This window comes from Tachypleus tridentatus, chromosome 6, assembly GCF_004210375.1.
Source record: "Tachypleus tridentatus isolate NWPU-2018 chromosome 6, ASM421037v1, whole genome shotgun sequence".
Classification (NCBI taxonomy): Eukaryota; Metazoa; Arthropoda; class Merostomata; order Xiphosura; family Limulidae; genus Tachypleus; species Tachypleus tridentatus.
Genome location: NC_134830.1, coordinates 85802908 through 85830616, shown reverse-complemented (window position 1 = coordinate 85830616; position 27709 = coordinate 85802908). Strand labels below are relative to the sequence as shown.

At 30.0% G+C, this 27709-nt stretch overlaps 1 protein-coding gene across 1 annotated transcript in view; it reads left to right on the top strand.

Moving 5' to 3' along the window:
- The window catches only part of LOC143252952 (transformation/transcription domain-associated protein-like), a 258974-nt gene extending 232927 nt beyond the window's left edge, over positions 1–26047 (top strand). Inside the window, 11 exon segments of the mRNA XM_076505896.1 lie at positions 4026–4183; positions 7546–7853; positions 8768–8857; positions 13293–13386; positions 14362–14469; positions 14775–14999; positions 17531–17746; positions 18096–18237; positions 23086–23282; positions 23918–24026; positions 25733–26047. Of these exon segments, the coding sequence (XP_076362011.1) occupies positions 4026–4183; positions 7546–7853; positions 8768–8857; positions 13293–13386; positions 14362–14469; positions 14775–14999; positions 17531–17746; positions 18096–18237; positions 23086–23282; positions 23918–24026; positions 25733–25842 (1757 nt within the window). The 3' untranslated portion in view covers positions 25843–26047.
- Positions 26048–27709: the final 1662 nt, after the last annotated feature.

The following is a 27709-nucleotide window of genomic DNA, read 5'->3' as shown; positions in this document are numbered from 1 at the left end:
GCCTTCATTTAATTCATGTTTAATTTTTCATAGATATAAAACACAATTGGCAGTAAATATAAAATCATAACCAGTGATATGATATCCTTTAGATAGTTCTAATTTGCATATTTTTAATTTTTCACTCAACAAAAGATAACTTCATAGGCTAATTGGGATACTTTGAAAGCAAACCAAAGTATTAATTTAAATGTAATTTATGTAAATTTCAAAGGAAAATATTATTGCATAATTTTGATATTAAATTATTAATTTGGCCATCTAAAAGTGTAATAAAAGTAAAAATGTTTATAACAGTATTGAACCCACAACTTTAAAATTGCGAACACACAGGAATTAAAGCTCAGTTGACAAAATTTATTTTAGAATTAAAAAATTATGTTCAAAAACTAAAATAATGAGCAGATTTCATGTCTAAAATGAATAATTGAATATTTGATAAGTATGATTGCATTAACATGGAAAATTCAGGATCTTAAAAGTAAGAATTTGAAATTAGAAAAGGTGGATATTAAAATGAAAGAAGGTCTAGAAAAGTTAGAACAACACATGAATAAACTGGAATTTGTATCTAAATGAGTCAGTTTGAAAGTAGTAGGAATTTAAAAAAGGCAAGATAAAAAAACTGTATGATGTTTTGCAGAAGATCATTGATTTTCTAAAAGGAAGATATTCAGGAGCTACAGAGACTACCAATGATAAAAAAGATAATACCAGTAGTTGTAAAGTTGTTTAGTAAAGTATATTTCAGTAAACATTTAACAGCATTAACAAAAATTTTGTATGAAGTCAAGAAGGTAAAAAGGGAATTAAACATTAAGATTACTTGGGTTTAAAAATTGAAAAAATGCTCATGAGAAAACTGAAAAATAGCAAGTTATGATGAAATAAGAAATGAAGAAAAAAAGCTGGAAGAGATACAGAGGAAGAATATTTAATAAAATATAGAGTAGGAAAGTATATGGTAAATAGAAAGGTATAGAGAATAGAAATGAAGAAGAACTGGAAAATAGTAAAGTATGGAGAATAAATGAACTGTAAAATGTAAAGAAGCAGAATGGTCTGTTAAATATAGAAAATAGAAAGGTACTGAGAGTAAGAAATGAAGAACTAAAAAAACAGGTGAAATTATTAAATATTTTTCTTTCTTTTTGTAGGAATAATATACGAATTTCTTTTATTTACATTAAAGACATGAATATTAAGCCTTAAAAGTATATATAATAATATTTTGTATTTAAAAACATTTTTTGAAGAAGCATCTGTTACAGATTTTAATATACTACATTTAATTTTACGGTTAGGAGAAACATTTGAGCAAATAAAAGTATTACTTTTTATGCAAGATGAAAATGTAGTAGTAAAATTAACTGAAATATGGATTATATTACAAGTTTAGAAAATATAATAAATCAGGAGGTATTATTGTTTGGGTAGAAAGTAAAACAAATGTAGAAAATTTAAATGTAAATTTTAAAACAATAGAAATTATATGTTTGGTATTTTGGGGATATTAAAATGTATCTGCTGTTGTAAATATCGTCATTACATATCATTTCCTAATGTTAAAGGTAAAAATATTTATAATGCATGTGAAAGCAAAATATATGAATAAAAAACAATTTATAAAAGTTAAATTATGAAATAATGCAGAAGAGAATGAAAATTGGCAAAATATAATTTTAATGAACATTGTTAATGAAGCTTATGATTAGTTTGAAAACACATTACATTACAAAGAATGTTAAATTATAGACAAAGAATATAAAAAATTTATCTAATTCAAACTTTATGGCAAAATATTTATATGCAACAACATATAATGAAATTAAAAAGTATACTAAATAGTTTAAAAAAAGGAACAAAGAATGTTAAATTATAGATAAAGAATATGAAAATTCATTTAATTCAAACTTTATGGCAAAATGTTTATATTCAACAACATATAATGAAATTGAAAAGTATACTAAATGGTTTAAAAAAGAAACAAAACGTTACTGTGCTGATAATTTAAAAACTGAAGTTATAAAAAAATATATATTGGTTTTTATTAGTACATATTTATAATGTGGAATTTTTCCTAATGACTTCCAGGTAGCTAAAGTAATTCCTATACATAAATTGAAGATATATATGATTTTAAAAATTATCACCAACTATTATCTGTTTTGTCGAAAATAATGGAAATATTATCAAAGTTATGATTAAACTCATTTATAGAAAATATGTAATTTATTTGCTAAAACGATGTGGCTTTAAAGAAAATTTAACCCTTCCATTTGTGTCATTATGTTTGGTATCAAACTGTAAATTGTATTCAACATTTTTTATTGCAAATTAGTTAATATAAATATCAAAAATCACACCCAAACATGGTACGTTGAATGCAGCACTGGTTCAAATTAAATGTTTCTGATATGAAAATACAAAATCTATAGTTTTGTATGAATTATGAACTAGAATATAAAATAATAATTTGCTGAGATATCTCTTGTACCAAATCAAACACAGTGGTTTTGCTCACTTCTTTCCATTTCCATAAACTGTCCCTTATATTCATTTACTTTTATGTGTGACCTGTAAATAATCAGTTGAAACTTTAGAATGTCTCCCTGGTGGCTTTCTCAGCCATTTTCAAATAAAGAGGGCATCATTTCTCTCTCTCCAGACAGACTTTTGTTCTGGTAAGTTGAGTCTTCAGCCTGTAAAAACTTTCAGTTTTTTTTTACATAAATACAGCTTAGTTACTAAACTTGGTAAATTATAATATAATTATATGGTATTGATATAGTAATTTGTGATTTTTCTTTTTCTTAAAATATATATATAAAACCTAAAAAAATTTCATCCTCCACATGCAATATTTCTTAGGTACTGGCAATTCTCTCTCATGTTTAGCTGAAAAAAGTTTAAATCTTTAAATAATGGTAAAGAAACTTACTGTAATGTTTTATATTTATAAATATTTTGGTACATTGTCACTTGATATATTATTAAAAACGTTATAAAATAAAGGAATTAGAGGTTGTTAAATATTAGTTAAAAAACAAAATAAGATGTATGTATATGTAAAGGACAATTATTGTAATTCACTACAAATTATATATGGAGTTCCACAGGAATAGATAAGAGCTTTTAATTATACTTATAAATTTTTAAGTTTCATAATATTTTGATACTACTGGCATAGCAGAGATGCAAAAAAAAAAAAACAATTGTTTTAAATAGTGAGAATATGAAAATATTTATAAAGTTATGTGAATTAAGAAATTTATATTTAAGACAAGACTTTACTTTATACTTGGTACTTTATACTGATAAAAATTTAAACTGGAAATTGTATTAACAAAATGTGAAGAAAAAATCAAAATATGTATTCTGTAAATATCATTACATTAGAAAATTAGTTGGTATGAAAATACTGATAAATATGTTTGGGATGGCTCGTCAAATATGACAATATCAATTACTAATTTGTGGAGATATATATTGTAGTGCTATGCATATAGCAGTTCTTATACAAAACAGTTTTATAAATTTAATTTAAAATATTCCATCATATTTTCAGGTGTAGCACATTTATGGAAATTAAAACAAATTTGTGTAATACTTGTTAGAAATTATTGATATGAACACACTACTCTATTAGGTTTTAAAAAAATTGTGTCCAAACTTATTTCATAACTTTTCATTACAATAATTTGGAAGTAAATTTTAACTGTAACAGTCAAATTTTTCAATTTTATATAATATACATCCCTTAAATGTAAGGTAGTTATGTTGTTAAACAAATTTAGCTCATTGTCAAGCAGATCTTGTATTTGTGCACTCAGAAGCAGTAAAATCTATATGAAAAATTAGGGGCTTAAGTAATAAAACTATATTTATGATTAAAAATTGGTTAAATAAAACAACTTTCTGACTTATGACTTAGTATTTAATTTCAGTGATGGTATCAAATATGCTTCCTTATAATTTTTGTAATAAAAAAAAGGAGTTATAATGTGTTTTAAATGTCTCACTAGAATCTCAGCAACCCCAGGTACCCCAACAGCAACAACAATCTGGAGAATCAGGGCCAATACGGGCAACTCCTTCAATGTGGAGGTGTAGTCGAATAATGCATATGCAGCGGGAACTTCACCCTACAATCTTGTCTTCATTGGAAGGAATTGTGGACCAGGTGGGTATATTAACCATATGGATGTTTAACAGCATTACATTCAGACTTTAATTCAGCTACTTTATTAGCAATGTGTATCACAAGTCTTGGCATCAAATTTTAATATTATACAAGTTTTAATTTCAAAAGGAATATTCAGATAAATTCTCACTTGTCAATCCAAACTGCCCATTTTAGGTATTCTTACTACCACAATATGATTATACTTTTATGGTACAGGTAATGCTGAGATGTAACGTAAGTTTTATAGCCTTAGTATTTTTGTTTTATAGAAATATAAATGAGAAGGTCAAACCCACATATCACACACTCCTGTTATGTATTGTCATTAAAATGATATCAGTAATTCTCTTTGACATTTGCTCTGGAATTACTCATAACCAATGGAAAGAGAAAATTTCAGTTTACTGATATCAGTATAAATCTATCTCATTCTTGCAATAGGTTTTGAATTATTGGGCCTACAGATTTATTTTTGCTATTCCTGATTTCACCTTTACCAGGTAACAATTATTTTAATCCACTTTTAGTTTACCTAGAAAGCCATTTAAACTATAATAGCTATCGAACATATTATTTCTACATGTTATTATTTGCTTTCCAAAACAGACCTAAATATAGACTATTAAAGATTTGAAAAGCACAGTGTGAATGATACAAAGAACATCACGTGGTTTGAAAAATACTATACACTTCAGTGAATTTGCATAACAACACTTTTAATAAAAAAAAAGGAATATATGTACACTGTGACATTATAAAAAAATTTTGAACTACATAACAGATAAGAGCAAAATAGTGTGCTGAATCTTCTTGTGATCATGTGAAGATGTAATGCTGATAAAATTAAAGAAAGGAAAAATATTCTTGTAATCCATGAGGGGGTGAGTCCCAACTTTACAAATTAGTCTTATACAATATCAGAATGTGCAGATTTAACTTCTGCTGTAGAGAAGTCATCAGTGTTATGTTCAGACCTATTGAGGTGGTCTTCAGTTTTCCATTTGACTTCATTCTACTGGATTTTGATGCCTAGGTTGCAGCTTGTTTGTCTAGTATATAATTTTATCAAGTTGGTTGCGTACAGAGCAGTAACTCAGTCATTGGGATATGTTGAAGGAAAATTTAAACCAATGTATATGAGTATTATTTGTTTAACTATTTACAAATGGCATTCCTGTTTCGTGCACACAATTGAATACCAAGTGTGTTTGGATTTTTGTTGTTGGATAGAAAAGGTCATACATTAGAAAGGTTCAAAGATTTTTGTCGTATAGTGTCAGTAGGATAGTAAGGGATGATAATTAAAATTAGTGTTTGTTAATGGATTTTCTGCAAATAACTTATAGCTATTTTTCCTTTTTGTATCAAAGATATGTTAAATGAGAAGAATGTGATTTCTATTGTTTTAAAAGTGATTCACAAGATTGGAAATTCACCTCAGGCACAGCCTTGGATGCAAAAGATTTTGGATACTCCTTTTGTTTAAAAACTTGGTCATTTCCTATGTTTTGGTATTGAATTTACCATTCTTGCTGCATAATCTTCTAAACACTTGTAGGGGTTTTTTAACCTATTTACAGTGCACTTAGAAATCTGGATAAATTACAGCAGTTTTCAAACATCACATTCTAGATGATGTATTTTCTGATTCTAAAATGCATGTTTGAAGCTAGGTTAATTCTTTTCTTAGACAGCCAGATTTATGAAATTTAATGACATTTATGGAATACAGTAATTTTCCCTCAGGTTTAAATGAACTCAAGTATGCAGTAAGTACTGCAGTTCCTCGCTTTTATGTATGTATTGTATATATACATATAATTTATTTTAACTCAAAAACAAATTAAACAAAAAACACCATATCTACTGAAAAGATACAAGGATATAATCCCACATTGTAGATTGTACCCTGACATCTTTTCAATTGATGCAGCATTTTTTGTGGGTTTTTAATTTATTTCTTGTTTTTGAATTAAAATAAATTATATAATAATTAGTCAGAGTTTGGATTTGCTGTTTTTAATGCAGTCATTCCTATGATTTTACTTATTTAACTTCATTAAAATGTAATTATTTTCACTAAAATATATATATATTTATATATATTTTAGCAAACATAAATAAAGAGTAAAAAAGTTAGAAACTTCTCAGTTTAACCATACAAAACCTCAGTAAAATAAAATACCTGGCATTTCACTAGCTTGAATAAGGTGCAAAAACATTACACTCAGATCACATGCTGTTTATTTGAGTTGTACAGGAAACAGTTGATGGATTCTTAGTGTAATTTATTGTTTTTCACTTAAGGATTACTGCCACATTTAATACAATATACAGCAAGAAAAACAACATCATATTTAAAGAAAACAAATGTGGAAGTTTAATAGGTGAAACTGTTGAGATAAATAACTTGGAACCTTCTTATCCATACTACAGTAAATTCAGAAGACAGAATTGTATTTATTTATTTTATTAATATTTTTCAACATTTTATTTCATTGAACATTTATGATTTCATTAAACTTAGGGGTTTAGGGAGAGAAAATATTTGACCAAATGTAAAGGTTAACCAAAAACTTTTGATATTTATTTACAAGGTTGCAGTGGTCATACAGTTAAATATGGCAACTGTAAAATGAAAGCAAGTATTTTTATACATAGTATGAAAAAAACCATGTTTTACTTAAATGACTTGATAAAGTCTTTGGAAATATGCAGACAAATGTATAGTAGAAATACTTTATAAAAAACGTGATTTTTTTTCATACAACAGATTTAATGTTTACTAAAAGTGTGTCCAACTTTGTGAAAATACACATAGTAAATTCAGAGGTTTATAATAAATGATATAATAAAAATATGTGCAGTTTCACGGTTCCATGATTGGTCAAATAGACTAACTTCATACTTGTAGGGTTAAAATAAAAGCTTTGTAGATGGAATATGGAAAGTGTAGTATTAACTGAAATTACTGTGACATTTTATAACAAATTGACAGTTTTCCAATGGGGAAAAAAAGCTGTATGAAAGAAATTTTGACAAAGAGATCAAGCAAAAAATCTTTGAAGCTAAAAATAATTTTCAACTCTAATTTTACTTTTGTATTTTCATATTTTTTAAATTTTTCGTCTTTCAAACATCAAAATATCTAGCCTAAGTTGTCAAATAGTTTAAATAACAAAATTTTGTTTATCATATTAAAATAGGCACTTAGAAAATAGTTGAAATTTAATCAAGATACAGTAAAAGCATGTCTCTTTATTCTTTTTACCTCAGTATAATATTTTGGACTACATTGAAGAAGTAGAAAAATTTTTGCTATAAAATCTTGTGTAAAATCTTGTCTTGTGTAAAAATAGATGGTTTGGTTCCGAGAAAATTGGTACGAGGAGGTTCTTCGCCAGCTTCGTCAGGGCTTAGCTAAGTGTTATGCTGTTGCTTTTGAAAATAGAGGAGCTGTCTCTGAAGCTACCGTTACACCACATACTTTGAATTTTGTGAGGAAATTGGTGTCAACATTTGGTGTTGGTATTGAAAATGTGTCTAGCGTATCAACCACTTTCTTCAGTGCTGCTTCTGAATCCCTAGCACGTCGAGCACAGGCTACTGCTCAAGATCCAGTATTTCAGAAAATGAAGGGACAGTTTACAACAGATTTTGATTTCAAGTAAGTAAACTAACCAATGAATCATACAATTTATGAAATATATCAAATGTAATGCAACAATGAACTGTTTACTTTTTAAAGCAACCTATAAATTTATCAATAAATTATTGAAAACCATCCTTGCTTCTTAACATACCCTGCTGTTAAAACTATAATTTGGTAGTATAGTGAAAACATTTTTAGATTATTTTTTCTTTTTTTATGATCACAACAACTTAATTTCTGTAGTGCTGTTTGAATATATGTTTAGTTTTAGACATGTTATTTTGAGATATACTTAGCTTCAGTAGTTTTCTTGTAGACCCAGGCTTATGTTTTTGTCATGTAATCAGCATCAGTGTTCTAATTAGTGCTATTTTAAGATGTGGTGTTGTTTTTAGAGAAATAATAAGTTCTAGGGTTTGTGTTTTTGACATGTACTTATCTTTTTTCGTAGTGCTGTTTACAGAGAAATAATTAACCCTTTCACTGCATCTGGGCATATGTTTTCTTCCCATTACATTGAAAAATATACATCCCAAGTTTGCTGTTTTTGACACACTTAGCTACTGTAGTGCACTGTTCTAGGTCATTGCAATTTAATTAATCTGTGTATTTTCCTTCTTTTTTTTTTAGAATTAATTTTGAAATTGCATTGATTTATAGATGCAGATGAATCACATTTGTAATAAATTTGTTAAGATAAAAATGTTTTGCAGTACCATTAAAGATCATCTCATTTGTATATAATTCATCCACAATTATATTAGCACCTTATTAAAACTCCTTGTATAAATACTATCACAAACTTTTCTAGACGTTTTACTTAACTTTACCTTACAAAGCAGATATTCAAATAATGAGATAGTCTTGTTTTTTTTATAAGTAGTTATTTATTACAGTCTGTAAAGTAGCTTAAATTCTTTGATTCTTAGTGCACCTGGAGCAATGAAACTTCACAATTTGATCATGAAACTGAAGAAGTGGATCAAGATTTTAGAAGCCAAGACCAAGCTTCTACCAAAGTAAGCCAAAATATTTAATATGTAATCATTTTTAGGAAATTGGTAAATAAAACTAACATAATGAGAGCTATTTATTTTGCTGTAACTGTGTTAATAATTTTAATCAGATGGAAAATTATAGCTTTATAATAAATGTTAATAACACAGTAATACCAAAAAACATCTTTAGTTACAGATGGAATTTTTTAAAATTCCATCTTCAGCATTAAAATCTCAAAAAATATTAGTTCATAATATTCAAACTACGAAAAACAGTACTAGTTATTGAGCAAGTTTTCATATTTAACTGGAAGTTTAGTAAGAACAGAATTAACTGATAATAATATGATGAAACATGCAGCATACACATGTTTAAAAATAACATTGTTAGAGAAATCATTATAGAGAAAGACTACAGTGAAAACATAAACATTTGAAATTTATAAATAATAATAAATACCAAATAAAAACATTGAGAATCCAGAATTGATTACATTAATGACAATAGGAAGGAGTTGATGTTATTAGTTAGTGTTGGATGACCATTGAAAATGACTTTTTTTTAATAGACAGTTCATAATCTATGTTTCCAGAGTTGAGAATTTTAAAGGTTTCTAGAAGTGTGGAATAGTTATTTTCACTGTGCAGTCCAGATATAAGACTGGTGGATTAGTTGGTTTTTATCTCCTTCTAACTGAAATTTCTATGTGCTCATGTGCACAAATTTGTAGGTGACATGTAGCTTTACTAATATAAGTACCTTTACATTTATCACAAGTGTATTTACTTACAAGCAGCAAGTGCATGACAATGAGTTTAAATGTCTTTGGTTTTAATTCTAAATGTTGACAGAAATACTGAACATAGCTTACTTTGAGGGTAATATGTTTGATTATTTTTTGAATTTGATATTTGAGTTTAAAACTTTGCCAATCAACATAGTGATAAGAACTAGTGGATATGTTAAAACAGTGTGTCTTTTTTGTAGGGTCTAATTTGTTTAAAATGTTAATGTGATAGAGGATAAGAAATTAAGGGGATAACTGTTACTTTGTAATATGTTATAAATTTTGAAATTTTTGAGTTAAGACAGAAGTAGTCAGAACTGATATTATATACTCTGTTTAGAAAACTTAGAACAAGGTTATATGAAACTGTCGAAAGAAATGTTAAATGTTTTCTTACAGTACATAAATGCGACAAGGAGATTGTTTATTTTGTTTTCTTGAATATCTTAAAATGCTAAGTTATTGTTTTCTTCCATTTTACGTGTAGAGTTTATATGTGAATGTCCTGAGTTTAGGTATTATAAAAACTTCTTGGTGTGATCAGTGTTGTGAAAGAGTAGATAAGTATCACTGAAGAAACTGAATGAAAGGTTTGATTGCATGTTGAGTAACAGTATTACTGTAATACAACTTCATTGCACAGTATACATTAAGCCAACAGCATGGATATGCACAAAAACTTTCTTTTCGGTGGATGAGAGCCTGTGAATCTGTTTGTATAATGTTTGGATACTTGCTAGTATTAAACGAAGAATCCCATCTCCAATGAGAAATTTTATGAATAGTGAAGATTCCACTGATGAATCAGTACTGAATATAGTGATGGGAAAGTGGAGAGCTAAAGGAACCAAATCTAGTTTGGATGCTATCTGTTGTGAATCTAGTTGAATCATGACTGTTAAAGATTGATGAACATAGTACAGAAACACCTAATCTCTAGTAAATGTTTGATCCATGATATAAGATGGAATGCTATACAATTACTACAACTCTTGCAAACATGGTGCCTGATTTGTGTGTGCAGATGGTAATCCCAATGGTGTTGAGACGCCAGGAAGTGTCTCACATTACAGCAGACCTGTAGAGAAGTAGGGTGATAATGTAAATGCTGCACCACCTGCACAGTGAGTAAAATCATCCTAGCAGGGAAAACTGTCGGTAAGTTGAAGGTTCTCCATGTAAAAGACTAGCCATAGATGTTGCCTTTAAAGCCAACAACAGTAATTATTACATCCTTATGGAAATTAATTATAAGGCTGAACAATTTTCAGTAGCCCATCCATTAGTTCAGTTTCCATCAAACTTTTGAATGCCAGATATTGATTGAGGAGCAAATTTCTCCAGTCAACTGTTTGCTGAATTGTATAAGTTACTGGATGTCTTAAATGCTAGCACTTCACCTTATTATCTTAAATATGATGTTTTGGCTTAGAGCTCATTACAACTGTAAATTGTATTCTTTCTAGGCTTGTGACCTTGGATAAAATTGAGTAGGATGATTCTGTGCTGTATATAATAAAGGCAAGCCTGCTCTTCTTCAAGCCTGTTAAGGTTGAAAGTAAAGTTCCCACTAGGTCTCATCTATGGCCATTGACCAGCTGCAAATTTTCTGGAATGTCTACAAAAATACTGATTTTGTTATGGTACACATTAGTCAATGCACATGAATTTGATTGTCAACTGTTTGGGAAAGCAAACGAAAGACAGAAGAGGACAAGTGATAAAACAGTTGACCATAAGTATACAGACTTGGCTCTTCTTCAAATGTCACAACCTTTGCAGTGCTACATTCAAACTTTACTTAATTTTATCATTAATGTGTATTAATAAACCTGGTTTGAAAACATAACTTATGTTTCATGTATTTATATTATCTAAGTGAGAACTTTTTAATTTCAAAAGGAAATATTTAAAAAATTTCAGTTTTGACTTGTCATGTATCACATCTGAGCTCTGATTTCTCAATTTCAGAAGTGTATAACTTCTACAGTTTCTAACCTGCTGGAAATATAAACTGTACAAGGCTATAAGTAGTGATCTAAAATTTGAGCCTCCAACTTTTTGGTTTGCTGAGATGACAATAAGCAGACCCATAATTGAGTCCCCCTTTTCTGTTTCTCTGATTTCTAGCTTCATTGCTAATCAACCTAGCATGACTGGTGTACATTTTCAAACCAATAGAAAAGCATATTCTTCTCTATGTACTGTTGTTGTGGTGCAGGAAGTCAAGGAAGTTCTCTGATATAGGTTAAGCAGACTTTTTACTCATAACAATAACATAATTTTAAACCAATATGTAGCTTAATTGGAAAGTTGGATAAATTATGCAACATTCTATTATCATGACTGATATATTTGAAAGCTATATTCATTTTTTGAGATCAAACTTTATGAGAAACAATAAGGGTTATCAAGTTTTGTTGCTCAGCTGCAAATACTTGAGTTTCTGTGAGTACAAATCATTGTTTTTATTAATGGTTTTTTATTCATAGCTATATATTGTTTAACAAAAGTAACTAAAATGTAATAATTAGAATTCCTAGTTTATGTAACAAAACATAAATTTAACAAGATCAACAGATGAGAAACACAAGTTCCATGAGCTCATGATAAAGGGAACTTGACTGTTGGTTTACGTTAGCTGTTTTATTACAATCTACATTAGTCAAGGTACAAAAATAAAACTGTAAGATCACAATAAACTTATATTGAAAAGGTTAGAAGCTGAAGTTGTAATTACTGATTTGAGATTCTCTGTTAAAACATGCAGGGCCATTATAGACAAAAACTTGTTGTTCATTTTATTTCATGTTTTTCAACTTTTTAATTTTATTGTATAATGACAGTTTTGCTAACTGTGACATGGAGCAGGGATACTTCCAGATAATTTTTCATACACTTTTCTTATTGCATAACTACAGAGAGAATGTGAATTACAGTTTGATGTTTTCAACCATATTTGGTTTTGGCTTGAAAGGTCATGACTTATTGTGATAGTATCATCTTTATTCAGCATTTTGCCAATTTTGTGCATTCTGCTTTGTTTTATATGCCATTTTTAATTTACTTGTTGCAAAGCAGTAAGTTTGTAGGCTTATGATGTTGAAAATTGGGTTTTGGTACCTGTGGTGGACAGAGCACATAATGTAACTATTTGCTTAACAACAAACATTCATTTACTGTAATTTTTCACATTAAAATGTAGTATATCTACTAATACTTGATCAAGATTTTGTTTTCTTTCTGAATATGTAGAATGTTTAATTTATGTTTATGCTTGTCTTTTGGTGTTATTACAAGTGAAAATTTTGTATGTTAGTGTTTTATTCCTTTATATTCTAAATAAACAAAATTTAAAAAATATTATTAAAACATCTGCTAGGTTTGGTGAGCTCTTAATCTTATTTTTCTGTATAGGCATAAAAATTGTATTATTCTGTACATACAGTTACCAACTCCTAAAAAATTATTTGGAGTTTAGTGGTAATCCAAAAACACATAAAGGGAATTTGAATAAATTGAGAAATACTCGTGCTAGTACCCTAGTAGGTAAGATGTTCAGTTTGAAAATATATTACCAAAAAAACATAGAATAACCAACAGCTTTGACAGCTTCTGAATTGTAGTAATCTTAAATTGGTGTTGATTAACCTCCATTTTATTGTAAGGTCCTTCTTGATAGAAGAAAAATGTCGATTTTTGAGTAACTTCTCTCAACAGACAGCAGATGTGGAAATGCCAGGAGAATTTTTACTTCCCAAGGTAATTCATTCTGATTTCTTTTATAGTCACTGTATTTTAGACTGAATGCATTTTAGTATTACAGGTAACCCACAGGCTGGTGATTAAGCATATACCAAAAAATAACAAAATCAAAAATTAAGAAATTGTTTGCACAAGGTAATTATATCAAGTAAAATAGAACTTTTTGCACATGTGAAAAAAACTCTTAAACTCAATTATCAGTTGTTTTTTAATATAAATAACAATTAAAAAATTAATAGGGCAATTCTAATATTATCTTATACATCTTTCTTTTTTTTGATAAAGTTTTATAACAGAATAGGTCATTCATGATTTGTTTTTTCCCCTTAACTGTTGCAGTAATGCCTACATTGTTAATTGTAATACATTTATGGTTTTTAACTCCACTATGAATTTCAAACTATTTTTCCTGTTTTAAATCATAAAAGAAACTATTTCATATTTTTGGTTAGAAAGTATAGAAAAATACCAAAACGGGTTGTGAATATCAAGCTTGATTATATATAAACAGCTGTAAATTTAATATTTACCCTGTCAGTAGCTTAACATTTTTGCCACATTATATTGAATGGGTTAAAAGTTTATTTTCTTTTGAAAAAAGATGTTATTCAAAATTTTATCGAGTTGGTGACGTATTTGATTTCTGTTATTAATTTTAACAATATAAAACATCCAATAATTTATTTATTACTTTACATTTTCAAATTCAAAAATAGTTGTACTTGTGTTGGAGATCAAAAACAGTGAAGTAGAAAACAAAGCAAGTGAATTATGTAACATGTTTTTATTTTGTAGTTTAAGTACAGATATCTTGTTTCAAACCAGATCAAAATGGTCATTTTACATACCTGTTATTATTTTCTTTAATATTTGACAAATGGTTAATCAGTGTACTTCACTTGAATTGTTTTTGCCATTATGATTTGCAAGACAACCTAATGTATTACTTCTGCCTTTTTACTTTAAAAAAAGCATAACCATTACTATGTAAGGATAGCCCGTTTCATGCCGAAAGTGGAAATAGTCCAAAAACACCATACTGCGGCTCGTCGTCTCTACATCAGGGGTCACAATGGCAAGGTAGTTCAAAGCATTATTTCTGTTTTACACACAAGAAATATATGTTTTGCCTAACTGATAGTAAACTAAACCTCAAATAATAGAAATTTCACATAGGGAAGTAATGTTTGTAGTTGTAACTTTTTAGTAGCATGAAAAGTTAAATGATCTTAAATTTGGAAAACAATGATTTTAGACTTCCCTCTGTTCTCTTGGTAGATCAATGGTAAGTTTACAGACTTACAATTCTAAAATCTGTTTCAATTCCCCTCAAAAACAGCAACAACTTCTTTGCATGCCATTTTAGCATAATTTTTCTTTCTTAGGTATATCCATACCTAGTAGTGAATGATTCTTGCCTTAGTGATGCACGTCGGGAAGAAAGAGTCCTACAGCTTTTGCGCATGCTGAACCACTACCTTGGAAAACAGAAGGAGACTGCAAGACGTTTCTTGAACTTCACTGTCCCTAGAGTAGTAGCTGTTAGTCCTCAGATGAGATTAGTGGAGGACAATCCTGCCTCCATCTCTCTTTTAGATATCTACAAACAGGTAAAAGTGGAAACATCAGTCTCCTATAATCTTAATTTCTGTCATTTTGCTATGTTATGTTTTATTTTTCAATAGCCAGGAAGAATTATTAAAAAAACAATTCCATTTTAAGGTATTTTAATTGATACAGTGCCTTGCAAAAGTATTTACCCCCCTGCAAAGTTACCACAATTTGTTGCAGTACAAGCTTGTAATCATAAAATTTTAAAATGGGACTTTATATTTAGAACCTACAGTCTTTCCCAAATTGAGAAAACTAAACAAATGTTGATATTGTGTAAGTAAGTTACATTTTCAAAAATGATTAAATATTCTGAACTGCATAAGTATTCAACCTTTTTGTTTCAGCAACTGTAAATCAGTTCAGGTGCAATACATTAGTTTAAAAGGTCAAAGAATTAATGTAATGTCTTTTGCCTATGTGTTAATCAAAATGGTTTAACTTTAGTTCAGAGTAAATGCATCTGTTCAAGCCATAGTTCACATGGTGATATAACAAACCAACCATGTAGACAAAGGACAGGGACAAAATGGTATAGAATTGCAGATCATAAGAAGGTTACAAGAAAATTTTGAAGTCACTGATTATCCTTTGAGTAGGATTAAGTCCACCATTAAGAAGTAGAATGTGCTTCTTACCACCAAATCACTACCACGATAAGGCCAACATTCCAGATTAAGTAGCCAAGCAAGCAGGAAAATGGCTATGGATCCACTGTAAAGCCAACAGTGACTTTGAAAAATTTGTAAAATTCCATGTCTGAGATAGGAAACTGTTCATACATTGACAGCATTCAAGTCCTTATACAAAGTTGGCCCTTACAGGTGGGTGGCAAGAAAGAAACCGTTACTGAAAAATAAATCATCTTTTATTTACATTTCATCAAGACAATGATGACCTGATGCACAAGGCTAAAACCACCCTGGAGTGGTTTCAAAAGAAGATAAGTGAATAACTTAGAGTAGTTCAGTCAGTGTTCTGAAAATTTATGGTAAGACTTGAAGATTGTTTTCCATCAACAATCCCCAACAAACTTCTCAGAACTGGAGCAGTTTTGTTAGGGAGAATGGGTAAAAATTACACCATCCCATTATGAACAGCTTGTAGAGACCTATCAAAAAATACTTGCAGTGCTAAGTATAATGAAAACATTATACTGTTTTCAATGTTTCCACCAATTACTAGCTTAGTGGGCTGAATACTTATACAGTTAGCAAATCTTAATTTGTGCGTTTTTGCAGATTTTGCTGATGTTCAGTCACCTTCACACATAAATGTTAAGTTTACTCATTATAATTTTAAATAAAAACAAGTTCATTAAAAAAACTGTTTGTTATTTGTATTTCATCAGAATGTGGCATTACTGGAAGGAGTGAATAATTTTGCAAGTCACTGTACCCAAGTTTAATACCTTTACAAAGGTTTCACTATAAATTTATTTGGCCATTATATTGTCTGTTCTGTTGTATGCTGTAATGATTAGATTACTTTGTTTCTTTCTACACCAGTGCCTTAATACTGAAGTTGTAAATTTAAAAGTATTTTAACTTATTGCTTTACTAGACATTTATTATGTTTCTTGACAGCTGTATTTTTATAATGTAAGTCAAATCAAATATACTAGATCAATGCTATAATTGCTAATAAATACAAAATGACATTTATTAACCCTTAATATTGTTGTTTTTGTTTTTTGACATATTTTTAACGTCATTTTATATCAAACAAAACAGGCTATTTTTAAACTAAGTCATTTCAGTTTTATAAATTTATTTCAAAGTAAAATAAGCAAATTGCTGATAATTGTATTTAATGCTATACAATTTAAACATAGTTAGCTTTTGGGTTGAATTCCATAGCTGAAGAAACAAAAAATTGAGGAAAACTACTCAGTTTTATAAAATGCTTTTCAAAGAGAAGCATAGTTTTCAATTATAGTCATGATCATTAACCCATTTTCAGCCTAGAAACATTTTATTGCTGTTTCTGCATTTACATCTTCAAAAATTAATAACTATCAACTATCACCATATTTAGAATCAGGGCTGATTTTGAACCTTATCTGTCGAATGTAGAAATCAGTGACAAATGTCTAAATTTTTCTTAATTGGGTCAAATTTGTAGCAGATAAAAAGCACTGAAAGAAAAGTGAAATATTTGACACAGAAAAATAATGTGGTTTACATGATTTATTTATGGTTTATACTTAGATATTAATATATTTTTTATTCATTACTGTAAAATAAACATTTTTGTAAACACTGTCTTGAAAGGTTTTTTTAGAGCTTTGCAAAACTGGAAGGTGAGAATAGACAGTAGAAAGTAATTGTTCTGTGAAGTGTGTATTCATAATTTAGGCTAATTTTTAAACATGTACACAGCCATTTTATTTAGTTTATGTCTATTTCATTCCATCATACATTTTTGAGTAACATTAAATTCAGTCACAGGCAGTAAAGTAATTAAAAAGTTAAAGTCGTGTGAGTTGTTCACTTTTTATGATTTCTTGTGAATTTTTTTCTCTCTTCAGCGATGCATGAAACGAGGTATCGAGCACGATAACCCAGTCTCTCGTTACTATGAGAGACTAGCTACTGTCCAAGCTCGTGGGTCTCAGGCTAGCCATCAGGTTCTAAGAGACATTTTAAAGGATGTACAGAGTGTAATGGTACCCCGTAGCATGCTGAAAGAATGGGTCACTCAAACTTTCTCAGGTGCTACAGACTATTGGACTTTCCGTCGACAGGTAAATTTTGTATGTGTTGTAAGTTTAAAAGCTGATTTTTTTCACATCTGTATACTATGATTTTGAGAATTACAATTTAGTATATTCTAGTGGGTCAAAAGTAACTTTATGAACTTACAATGGTAAAATCCAGGGTTTATTTCCCTGTATTGAACAGAGTACAGATATCATACTGTGTAGCTTTGTGTTGTAACAAACAAATTCTTTAATTTTGAGCATTATCTTGTTCATAGAGGTTTTCCCTGGATTACAAGAACTTAAGGTAAAGAATAATATTGCATCTGATTTCTAAACTTCTTATATTTCTGTTGGACAAAAAAACATCAGTTACTTTCTTCCTTCTATATAGTTCACACTGCAACTTTCTCTAGCTGGATTTGCCGAGTTTGTCTTGCACCTGACTCGTCTCAATCCAGATATGATGTACATTCACCAGGACAGTGGACTTATCAATATTTCATATTTTAGATTTGATGTTGATGACATCTCAGGTAATTACATTTTATGAACTTTACATGATTGTTAAACCTGCAAACAAAACGTATACTTGAGGTTATAAATACTGCACTGAACATGAGTAAATTATTTTTTCCAGCAATCATTATTAAAGAAAGACCAAAATATTAAGTGAAATACAAATCTTCACCACTTGTAAATTATAAAATACCTTCTCAAGAGGAAAATGACAGTCAGACTGGAAAATCTTTATTTTCAGTTACACATGTATAATTATGTTTTTATATTCTTCTTTTGGTGCACTTTACAATACATCAAACTATTTTTATTAAGCCTTAAACTTTGTATAGAAGGTATTTTTCTTGATTTAATAATCTAAGAATTTTAAGTTGGTAATTCTGAAATTAATCTGGTTTTATTATAAATAAAATAATTTAGCTTCATTATATTCTTATTTTAAGGTGCAAAATGTCTTAGCTAGTGCTAATAGTTTAAAACATGCTTGACTGCAGCTGTGGAATTTGTATACTTCATATAAATAAGCAATCCACCTAAACTGCTCTAGCTCATGGGAATAATTTCTTTGGGCAGTGACCTTTGCTAAATAAAAATATTTGTATTTGATAATGAAACATTCCATCATAATTTCAACAAAAAAGAGAAAAAAGCTTTTGAAACATGGATTTTTGATGTAAAATGTTATTAGAAGCACTTGCAACAAATTTCATGTCAAAAATTCATTGAATTTTGCTTTAAAAAATAGTTCATCCAATATATGGTAGAACACTCACAAAAATAATCCTGCAACATACGTCATTAAGGTATGATGTATTTCATATCTGTAGTCACTTCTAAAGACAAATTTATCTTGGACATAAATTCTACCTTGAAGTGGATTTGATTTTTCTTTGTTAGTTAATGTTATAATATTAAGCAATTGTGTGGGGGACCCAAGTAAATTTACACTTTGATATAAGAACGCTCTCTGTGATCATTCAATTTCAGAGATTTTATTTAAGGACCTTGAGTGACAGAAAAGTTTTGATAATTAATTATTGAACATACTTAGAAGGTAAAAGATGAAATTATTACAGTTTAATGACAGGAGATGTACATTACTTAATATTTTACTGGATATACTTCAAATTATTTTTTAAAAAATTAGTATTTATGTGCATCATGATAAATATTTCTATTACCAATGGATTCATAAGTGGAACTGAAGTCTAATAACAAAGATGATGACAGTTGATAATAAAACATTTTTATTTACAAGGTTTGAACATTTCAGAATACACTCATTCCATAAAGATGATTTTTAAACTATTTTAATTAATATAGATACACTCTAAAACAGTTGAGTTTTAAGTGTGCAAGTTTAGAATAATTTTAGATATAAAGAGCTTTGTTAAAAGTTAGGTGGTCGTTAGCTATGTAAATTCCAAGATGTAAAGTTCTTGTGGTAATAACAGAAATATCCTTATGTGAACAAATTGGTAAATGTTGCCAGACTCTACTTTTTATGTTGTGTGTTGTTGTGCCAATCTATGTAACTTTGCAATCACTACCTGTATATTTTATACATAGGCCATAAATGTAGAAATTTAGGTAGTTGATCTTTGTATTGAAATAAGTTTTTAATGCAGAGAATAGATCTGTATGTTAATTTGAGCTAAATTTAAGGTTAGGAGTTTAATAGAGAGGGGGAAATTGCATGTACCCTTTCTTATAAAATCAGTTTGATAGCCATTATGTAATGCATTTTTAGAAAGATAATTTTGACAAAGGCATGACCAAATTCCATTTGAAGAAGTTGGTGTAAACAATATTTTCATGATAAACAGAGGTAAAAAAGTGTTTACCTTCTTTGATGCTTAGGATGTAAGTTACCAATATGGGAATTAAGATAAGAACTCAGAAACAAGACTTGACTGTAAACAACAAAATAGTGTCATAAATATGGCATTTGTAAAGGACATGTTGGAATTCTTGATAACATAGAAAACTATTGCTTATCATTGCACCGAGTGGGGATCAGACGGAACTGATGTCATTAAAAAGAAAGTGGTTTAATTTTGGGGAGAGGACAAGGAGGGGGAAGGAGTAATGTTTTTCAGTTTGGTTTTCACAAAATCTTGTAGTGTTGATGTTCAATTTAGTTAACAATGGAAAGAAAGAGTTTTGTAAGCCTTTTAAAGATTATAAATGAAATAAACATAACTTTAACATTCCTGCTTTCAAAATAAACTAAGGCCTTTGCTTAGAACTTGTGTAGAAATACTAACAGTTTGATCACTCAGATTAATAATTACATCATAAGAATTAAAACCTGGAGAGGAAAGGGAATAAATTTGCAATGTTTGTATTTTTTTATTATGAACTTTTTCCTGTCTAGTTATTCTATGGAAATAATTTAAAATTATTACACAGTCATCATCATATTCTGCCTCACCACCTAAATTTCTCATTCTGCATTTATTATCTGAGAAATCTTTAGGGTAGATTTTTTCCTTTTCATTTGAAATGGTTTAGAGGGCTTGCAGATGGATTTCTTTGTGCCTACCATGGTTAAGAAAGTTAAGGAATGGTAGGAACATGGGTGTTGACATTGTTTTATTAAGTCCATCTTCTGCTCCTGCCCCAAGTTGCTGGAACATTGATCAGAGAAGCCTTTCTCAAGCAACACCATCTTATGTCACTACATGGAGGTATGCCCATTTTTATTAAAAATTTTGTAATGGGCAAGTGATTCCAAGTTTGTGTAGGTTCAACTTCTACAGGAACTTGGAGTTCCTCAGCGGTGTCGTGAGTGTCACACTTTTTAATATAAAGATTAATGCCATCACTTACTATTGCAAATGGGCTATATGTTGACAATTTCCACATCTCAACCATGAAGTTTGAGTTTTAACCAAAGATTTTACCTTTTCTCTCTAAAATGCACTTTTCCTGCCATTGGGGTATTCACTCCAATCCTGAGCTCTATATTGGTGAAATTGTGCTGTGTGTTGTCGTTGGGGTCTATCTTTGACTGTGAGCTGAACTTTATACCACATATCAAGTAGCTATAAGTCAAGTGTACAAGGGCACTGAACATCCTCTGCATCAATCTTCTATACTAAAGATATATTGTGCTCTCATTTAGTCACAACTGGACCCTGTTCATCGTCATGGTCTTCAGCTCTGAACGAGAGTTTTCCGCACTTCTCCAGTCCATAGTTTGTACAAAGTATCATGAACCTCCTTTGCAACCATCTTTACTGTATGCTTCAAAACTTCGATCCTACCACAGCGTCTCATCGGGGGTTGTGTTTTCCTTCCTCAGTGGACTATGCTCAGAACAGAGGGTCTGTCATTGTTCCTTTTGGCCTTTGTATCCAGGCACAGTTGGATGACATTGATGTATCCACTGGTCAGCCTATTCCTCTATGGTTTATTACCATCCACAAATGTGACCTCACATTGAGTCATCTGAGAAAAGTGTAAACGTCTGATTTTATTTGCAGAACACCTTTTGAACCATCCTTCCAATCCCATTTATAGGGATGGTTCAAACTCGGATGTTTCTGTGTAATCTGCCTTGATGGTTCCACACAGAATCCCCTCTCCATTTTGTGTTTACTGCCATACTCTACACCATTTCTCTTTCCAGGGATCACATAGAAGCTACGCAATACTCTAATTGTAATACTTATACCAACTCAGCTCTCTACTGGCCCAGTTCTCTTTAACATCTACTTCTATTTTACTCGATAGCAGGCCACATTGGTATTTGTGGGAACGAGCTCACTGACACTACAATGCCTGTTCCATATATGAACTATGGTCCTGTATTCAAAGCTCAGTTCATCTCCAGTTGGTAGTTGAAGTGAGCAACGTGAGAACAAACTTTTCCAGGTAGATCCCTCCATTAGACTTTAGCCGTCTTGTTTTCATAAGGATCAGGAAGAAAAAGTCCTAACTAGGCTACACATTGGTCACAGTTTTTTAACTCATCATTTTCTTTTATCTGGAACTGGTGTACCAATGTGTGATTGGTGTTGACACTCAGATTATAATAGTCTACATTTTACTGTCATACCATCGTTATGACTCTCAATGACGGCACCATTTTAGACATATTTTGTTCATGGGTTTACCCCTGATGCTAAACAGTGTCATTGGTGATAGTGACACTGTCCATCTTATTTGTGTTTTTAAATTTGTAAGGGCCATTGGCCATTTTATGATGCTTTTACTTTTATGTTGTTTTGTGCAGGTAGCCTAGTTGCTTTGCACCAAACAATCATCAATTGAATCTCTCGGAATACACTTGAAGATGAAACAACGAAATCTGAAAATTAACAATCGTTATAAATGGGATTGACTAAAACTGTAATATTGTGAGAAGTGGTAAACTGAAAAATAAAACAAAAAACAAAGGATTATAGATATATTGTAAAACAGTTGAGTTTTAAATATGTAATTTTAGGTCCAAATACTTTGGGAGTCTTAAGAGTTGGCTGATCTTTAACGATTTTATGTTTATTGACTTCATGTGAAACTGAATTGCTTTTTAATGTGCCTACTAGAGCTACACTGTATATTATAGAGAAAATTTGTAGTTTTTGTACTATAAACAATACAGTAAGTTCATTGACAATAACAGAAGTGCATTGTTTAATTTTATGTACTTGAAAAAAAAACATCAGTATTAATGATATAGGGTATCCAAAGTAGGCTTAATATCAATGAAAAAAGTTACATTAGCCAGTGGATTTGTATTTAATTTCAAATGAAAAATATAAAACTAACAGTTTAGATAAATCTGTTTTTCTTTTACTCATAGCATAATTGTTATCACAGAAACACTTTCTCTAAACCTGAATTATGTCTGAAACTAGGTGAACTTGATGCCAACCGCCCTGTTCCATTTAGGCTCACACCTAACATATCAGAGTTGATCACTACCATAGGGGTTAATGGCCCAATGACAGCTTCCATGATTGCTACTGCTCGATGTCTTGTCCAACCAAATTTCAAGGTCCAGGCACTACTTCGTGCTATTCTCAGAGATGAAATGATCTCTTGGCATAAAAAGGTACTGTAATAGATGCATAAAGATGGTGTTAAAGTTTTAAGAGGAAAAGAAATAAGGGTTTGAACATGTCCAAAACACAAGGATTTCACTGAACTTATAAAACCTCTATTATGAAAGTGTTTTGTTTCTTTTAATGACCTGTAGAATTTATATTTTTTCAAAACCTTGAATTACATGTATGTAAGTTTATATTTTCAGAAAAAAATCAACTCTAAGCAATAAAACAAAAATTTTCTATATTGCAAGAAATGTATACTTACATTTTTTTTTTCTTCAGAAAGGCTCTTTGGAAGAATTGAAATATAATGTCATTCTAGGTCAATTCACATAAAAAAAATTGTACACTGATGTGGGATAACATAACTTATAACTGGAGTTACTACCACATTTATTTTTGGTATGAATGATGGAATGGAAAAGTTACCTCACCGAGCATTAGCCATGGTTAATAGTATACCTGGTAATTATAATTGATCATAGAACCTATCAACTCATTATGTATATATACTTTTAAAATTGTTCTTGTCATTCATAAACAAATCCAGTGGTTAAAGTATTGTAATTACATATAAAAATAAGTGTTGTTATTTAAACAGCCTTTAAAACAGATATTTATTAAAATTTTCTTCTTTCAGAGGCAAGATGACAGTCAGACTCAAGGATCTTCACCTCCAGATATGGAAGGAGAACTGTTGATTGCTATGGTAACTAAGGCTGTGAATGCAATCATGGCCAGACTACAAAGTAAGATATTTCTATATGTAAGCACAGTGAAATAATAATGTAATACACACAAGATCATTTTAACTTTTACAAATTTATACAATGTGGGCCAACACTGTGCACATAATTCTATCTGGCATCATAGAACCTTGGCTGGCCAAAGAATGTACAACTGTGTCATGTGAAATAGTCCTTATTGGTCTTTTTTTGTCTGTAAAAACAAAATATATTCAACACCCTCAGTTTATCTTTATGGAAATCAAGCATTTGTAAATTATTGGTGAGTTCGTTTATGCACACAACTGCATTTTGGTTAAGATGGGTGCATATATTAACCATTTCTTTCAAATAGTCTGTGTGCACAGTAATTTTCATTTTAAAATTACTTCATCTCAAAATCAGTTTCCTCCATGTAAACCTCCTAAATATGTTTAAATCGTCTTGTCAGTAAAACTGGATTTTTATCTGTAAGTTTCCTCTTTTCTAACTCTATACACAATCAGTGAATTTGACCATCCTCATAACCACCAAAAAGAATCAAAGTAAATGACTTCAGATTGTTATTCAAACTACATTAAACTCATAACAATGTACACCTATTTATAATTAAATTTTCAATCAGTCAGTGTAACACCAGTTGCACATTCACTCCCTGCTTCTCATATGGGTACCTTGTGAAACACTTTATATTTATTTTACCTAATCATCTTACCTATCTTAAAAAAAAGCCCTGTTTTTACATTTCAGTTACTTTTATGATAATAAACAAGGAATAAAGTAATTACCCACTCAGTTGTTGATAACACTCAACCATACTTTTTTAATACTAAATTGAGTGATACAATAAATAATGCATCAAAAAGTAGAAAATCAAATTGTCTAAGTGAGAAGAGGCATTACACATTCATTCAAGCACTTTGGTAACTTTCTCTTGAATATACATGTTGTACTCTGAGTGAAATTGATGGAAATCTCAACTCATTTATGATAAAATTGAAGACTATAAAAATTAGGGTTTGTTTGAGCAAGGACAATTTTACAGTTTGTAATTTACATTCAGTTTCTTACTTTTTGGAGAGACGGATAAAATAAGATGCCTAGAAAAAATGTCATAGGTGGGGAAATTGTGGATTTTTTTAAATATTGCATTGCAGAATTTTAAAATATGGATTATTAGCTTATGTTTTATAAAATTTTGGAGGCAAGACACTAAAACTTCATGTCATTAGTGAAGGATACCTGGGGCAATAGGGTTAATATGCAGACCACTCCATCTCGAATCCTCCTATTCTAGAACGACATGGGTTTGCCAGTTTAACAGAGTTGGAGTGAATGTTATCCCTCAGGCTGAAGTTTGGGCCCATTACATCACCCTCAGTGGTTAGTTTTGTCTAGAAATAAGAATCATGGGTGCAAGAACAAGTATGAGCTATTTATAAAATAATATTACTCCATATGCTGTGCCTGTTTCAGGTTATCCCCACCCCATCCTTCTAAGGCATGTTGCAGATTTCTATTCACATTTCTAAATGCTAAAATCATCTACCAATGATTTGAGAAAGGTAATTGATATTGGTTGGTGCAAAATAGATACATCTAATAATGCGTTGAGTTCATTTACAATATTTTAAGTTGTTTAAAAAATAATAATAATATAATTTACATTTGTATTTCCTTTTTGGCCCCCATAAATGAGTATAAACTAATACAAATTACTTATGCTTCAGGTTTGGCTACATTCGAAGGATGTGAAAGTAAAGTCAGCACGCTAGTTGCAGCTGCTAACAGCCATGATAATCTGTGTAGAATGGATCCAGCCTGGCATCCTTGGTTGTGAGAAAGCCAAAACAACTATTTTATTATCGTACATGGAAGTTACAATGGATTTTGTCATCTTGTACATAGCGTATTGTTATTAGAAACTAAACGTGCTGCATTGATATAAATTCTGATGGTATTCCAGTTCAATTGTCTAGTGTAAAGATTTACTTGTATGGTGTGGTCTGAATAAAAAACGTTTTAACTAGTTTTCCATCATAAAACTTTACACTTTTGTTTTGAAGAAACACCAGACTCAAAACTCCATATACTAAGCTGAAAAGTTTGTCAGACATATGCATATTATAGAAACAGGATCTCTATTCTTTTTACTACTAAAGAAAAGTTCAAAACATTTCTACAGCAATCAATAATACATTTGTTGCTGTTATTGGTTTTGATTATTTTTTATACTTGTAGAATAAAATATATTTTTTGAAATTTTTGCATTTTCAAAAATTAATAAATCACATGATGTTCCTCAAACTTGTTTCACATTTCCTTAACAACCTAAAAACTTTCATTATCGTTAGTGCAGCAAAAAATTCTGTTCATTACAGTAACCATCTATACAGCTACACTGTACAAATTCAGTAGAATAGGACACTCAATACCAATAATATATATTGCTAACAAAGTTTGCATGGAATCACACCCATCAATAATGGATGTTCAGTTGCACCTGCTTTGAACAAATTTATATAAAAGGATACTAAAACATATGCAACTATTGAATAATGAAAACAAAGTATACAAAATGGTTAAGAAACTTTCCAGCTTGTTAAATGTATCTCCATTTCTGCTGTCTTTAACTTTTATCCATTTACAAAGCAGTATGTTAATGATTAACACAATATACAGAATGTTGATGGTTGTTTTTTATACTATATGGCAACATTAGTACAGTAAGCACTATAGTACATTTTGTTTTATTATTATTAACCCCATATAATCTGGAGATCTTTAGATACTATTCAGCATCCTTACAACCACAATGTACCATCTGACAGACAGAATACTTAATCTGGAAGTTTTTAGGTATGTCCCTCATGTTTGTATTTTAAGCTTATACAGACATAAAATGCTGAAATTTGTGATTGATTCCCCATGGTGAAGCTTTGCACTAAACCATCTTTAGACACTGTGCAGCACTATTATTAACCCTCCCAAATATGGGTGTTCATCTAAAACTCCATACATCTAACAAAACAAACAGAATCTGAAAATCTTTTGTACAGTGTACACCACTATTATTAACTTCACAACATGACTGTTCTGTTTTATTATATGAAACTTTGTAATTGACTCTGGAGAGCTTTGTAAATTGTTCAGCACTCTTATGAACACCATAAATTGACTGTTTGACTACAACGCTCCATCAAATATCTCTTAATTCTGGTTTGCTAATAAAACACTGTTCATTGTTCTTGTTAATGTGAACTAGAATTGAAGAACTAAAAATTACAAAATATATAGAACTTTTACCAATCAACTCAAAATAGCACATTCTTCAATAGCTGAAGGAGTAGAATCAGAGAATTTTTTCTTAATATGGCTATCTGGCATAACCAACAAACTTTTATTCTAACCAGTCCACCAAATCCTTGAAAAAAAAAAAACAACTTTGCACCCATACTATCCCCAATGCATTTAACTGAAACATTTACCATACCTTTAGATGGCTTCTCTTTAAATCTGATATTCAAACTCTTTTGACACTAATCAATCAACAATTGTTTTTTCTAAAAAGTAGGTAACTCAAAACTATGCATTAGCACTTTTACATGGCCCACTGTACAATTCTTCACTTATTTAATCTTCCAATGGCTAAGCTAAACACATGAGCAATTATGGTTAATAAAACAGATGTAACAATGTTTTTAATT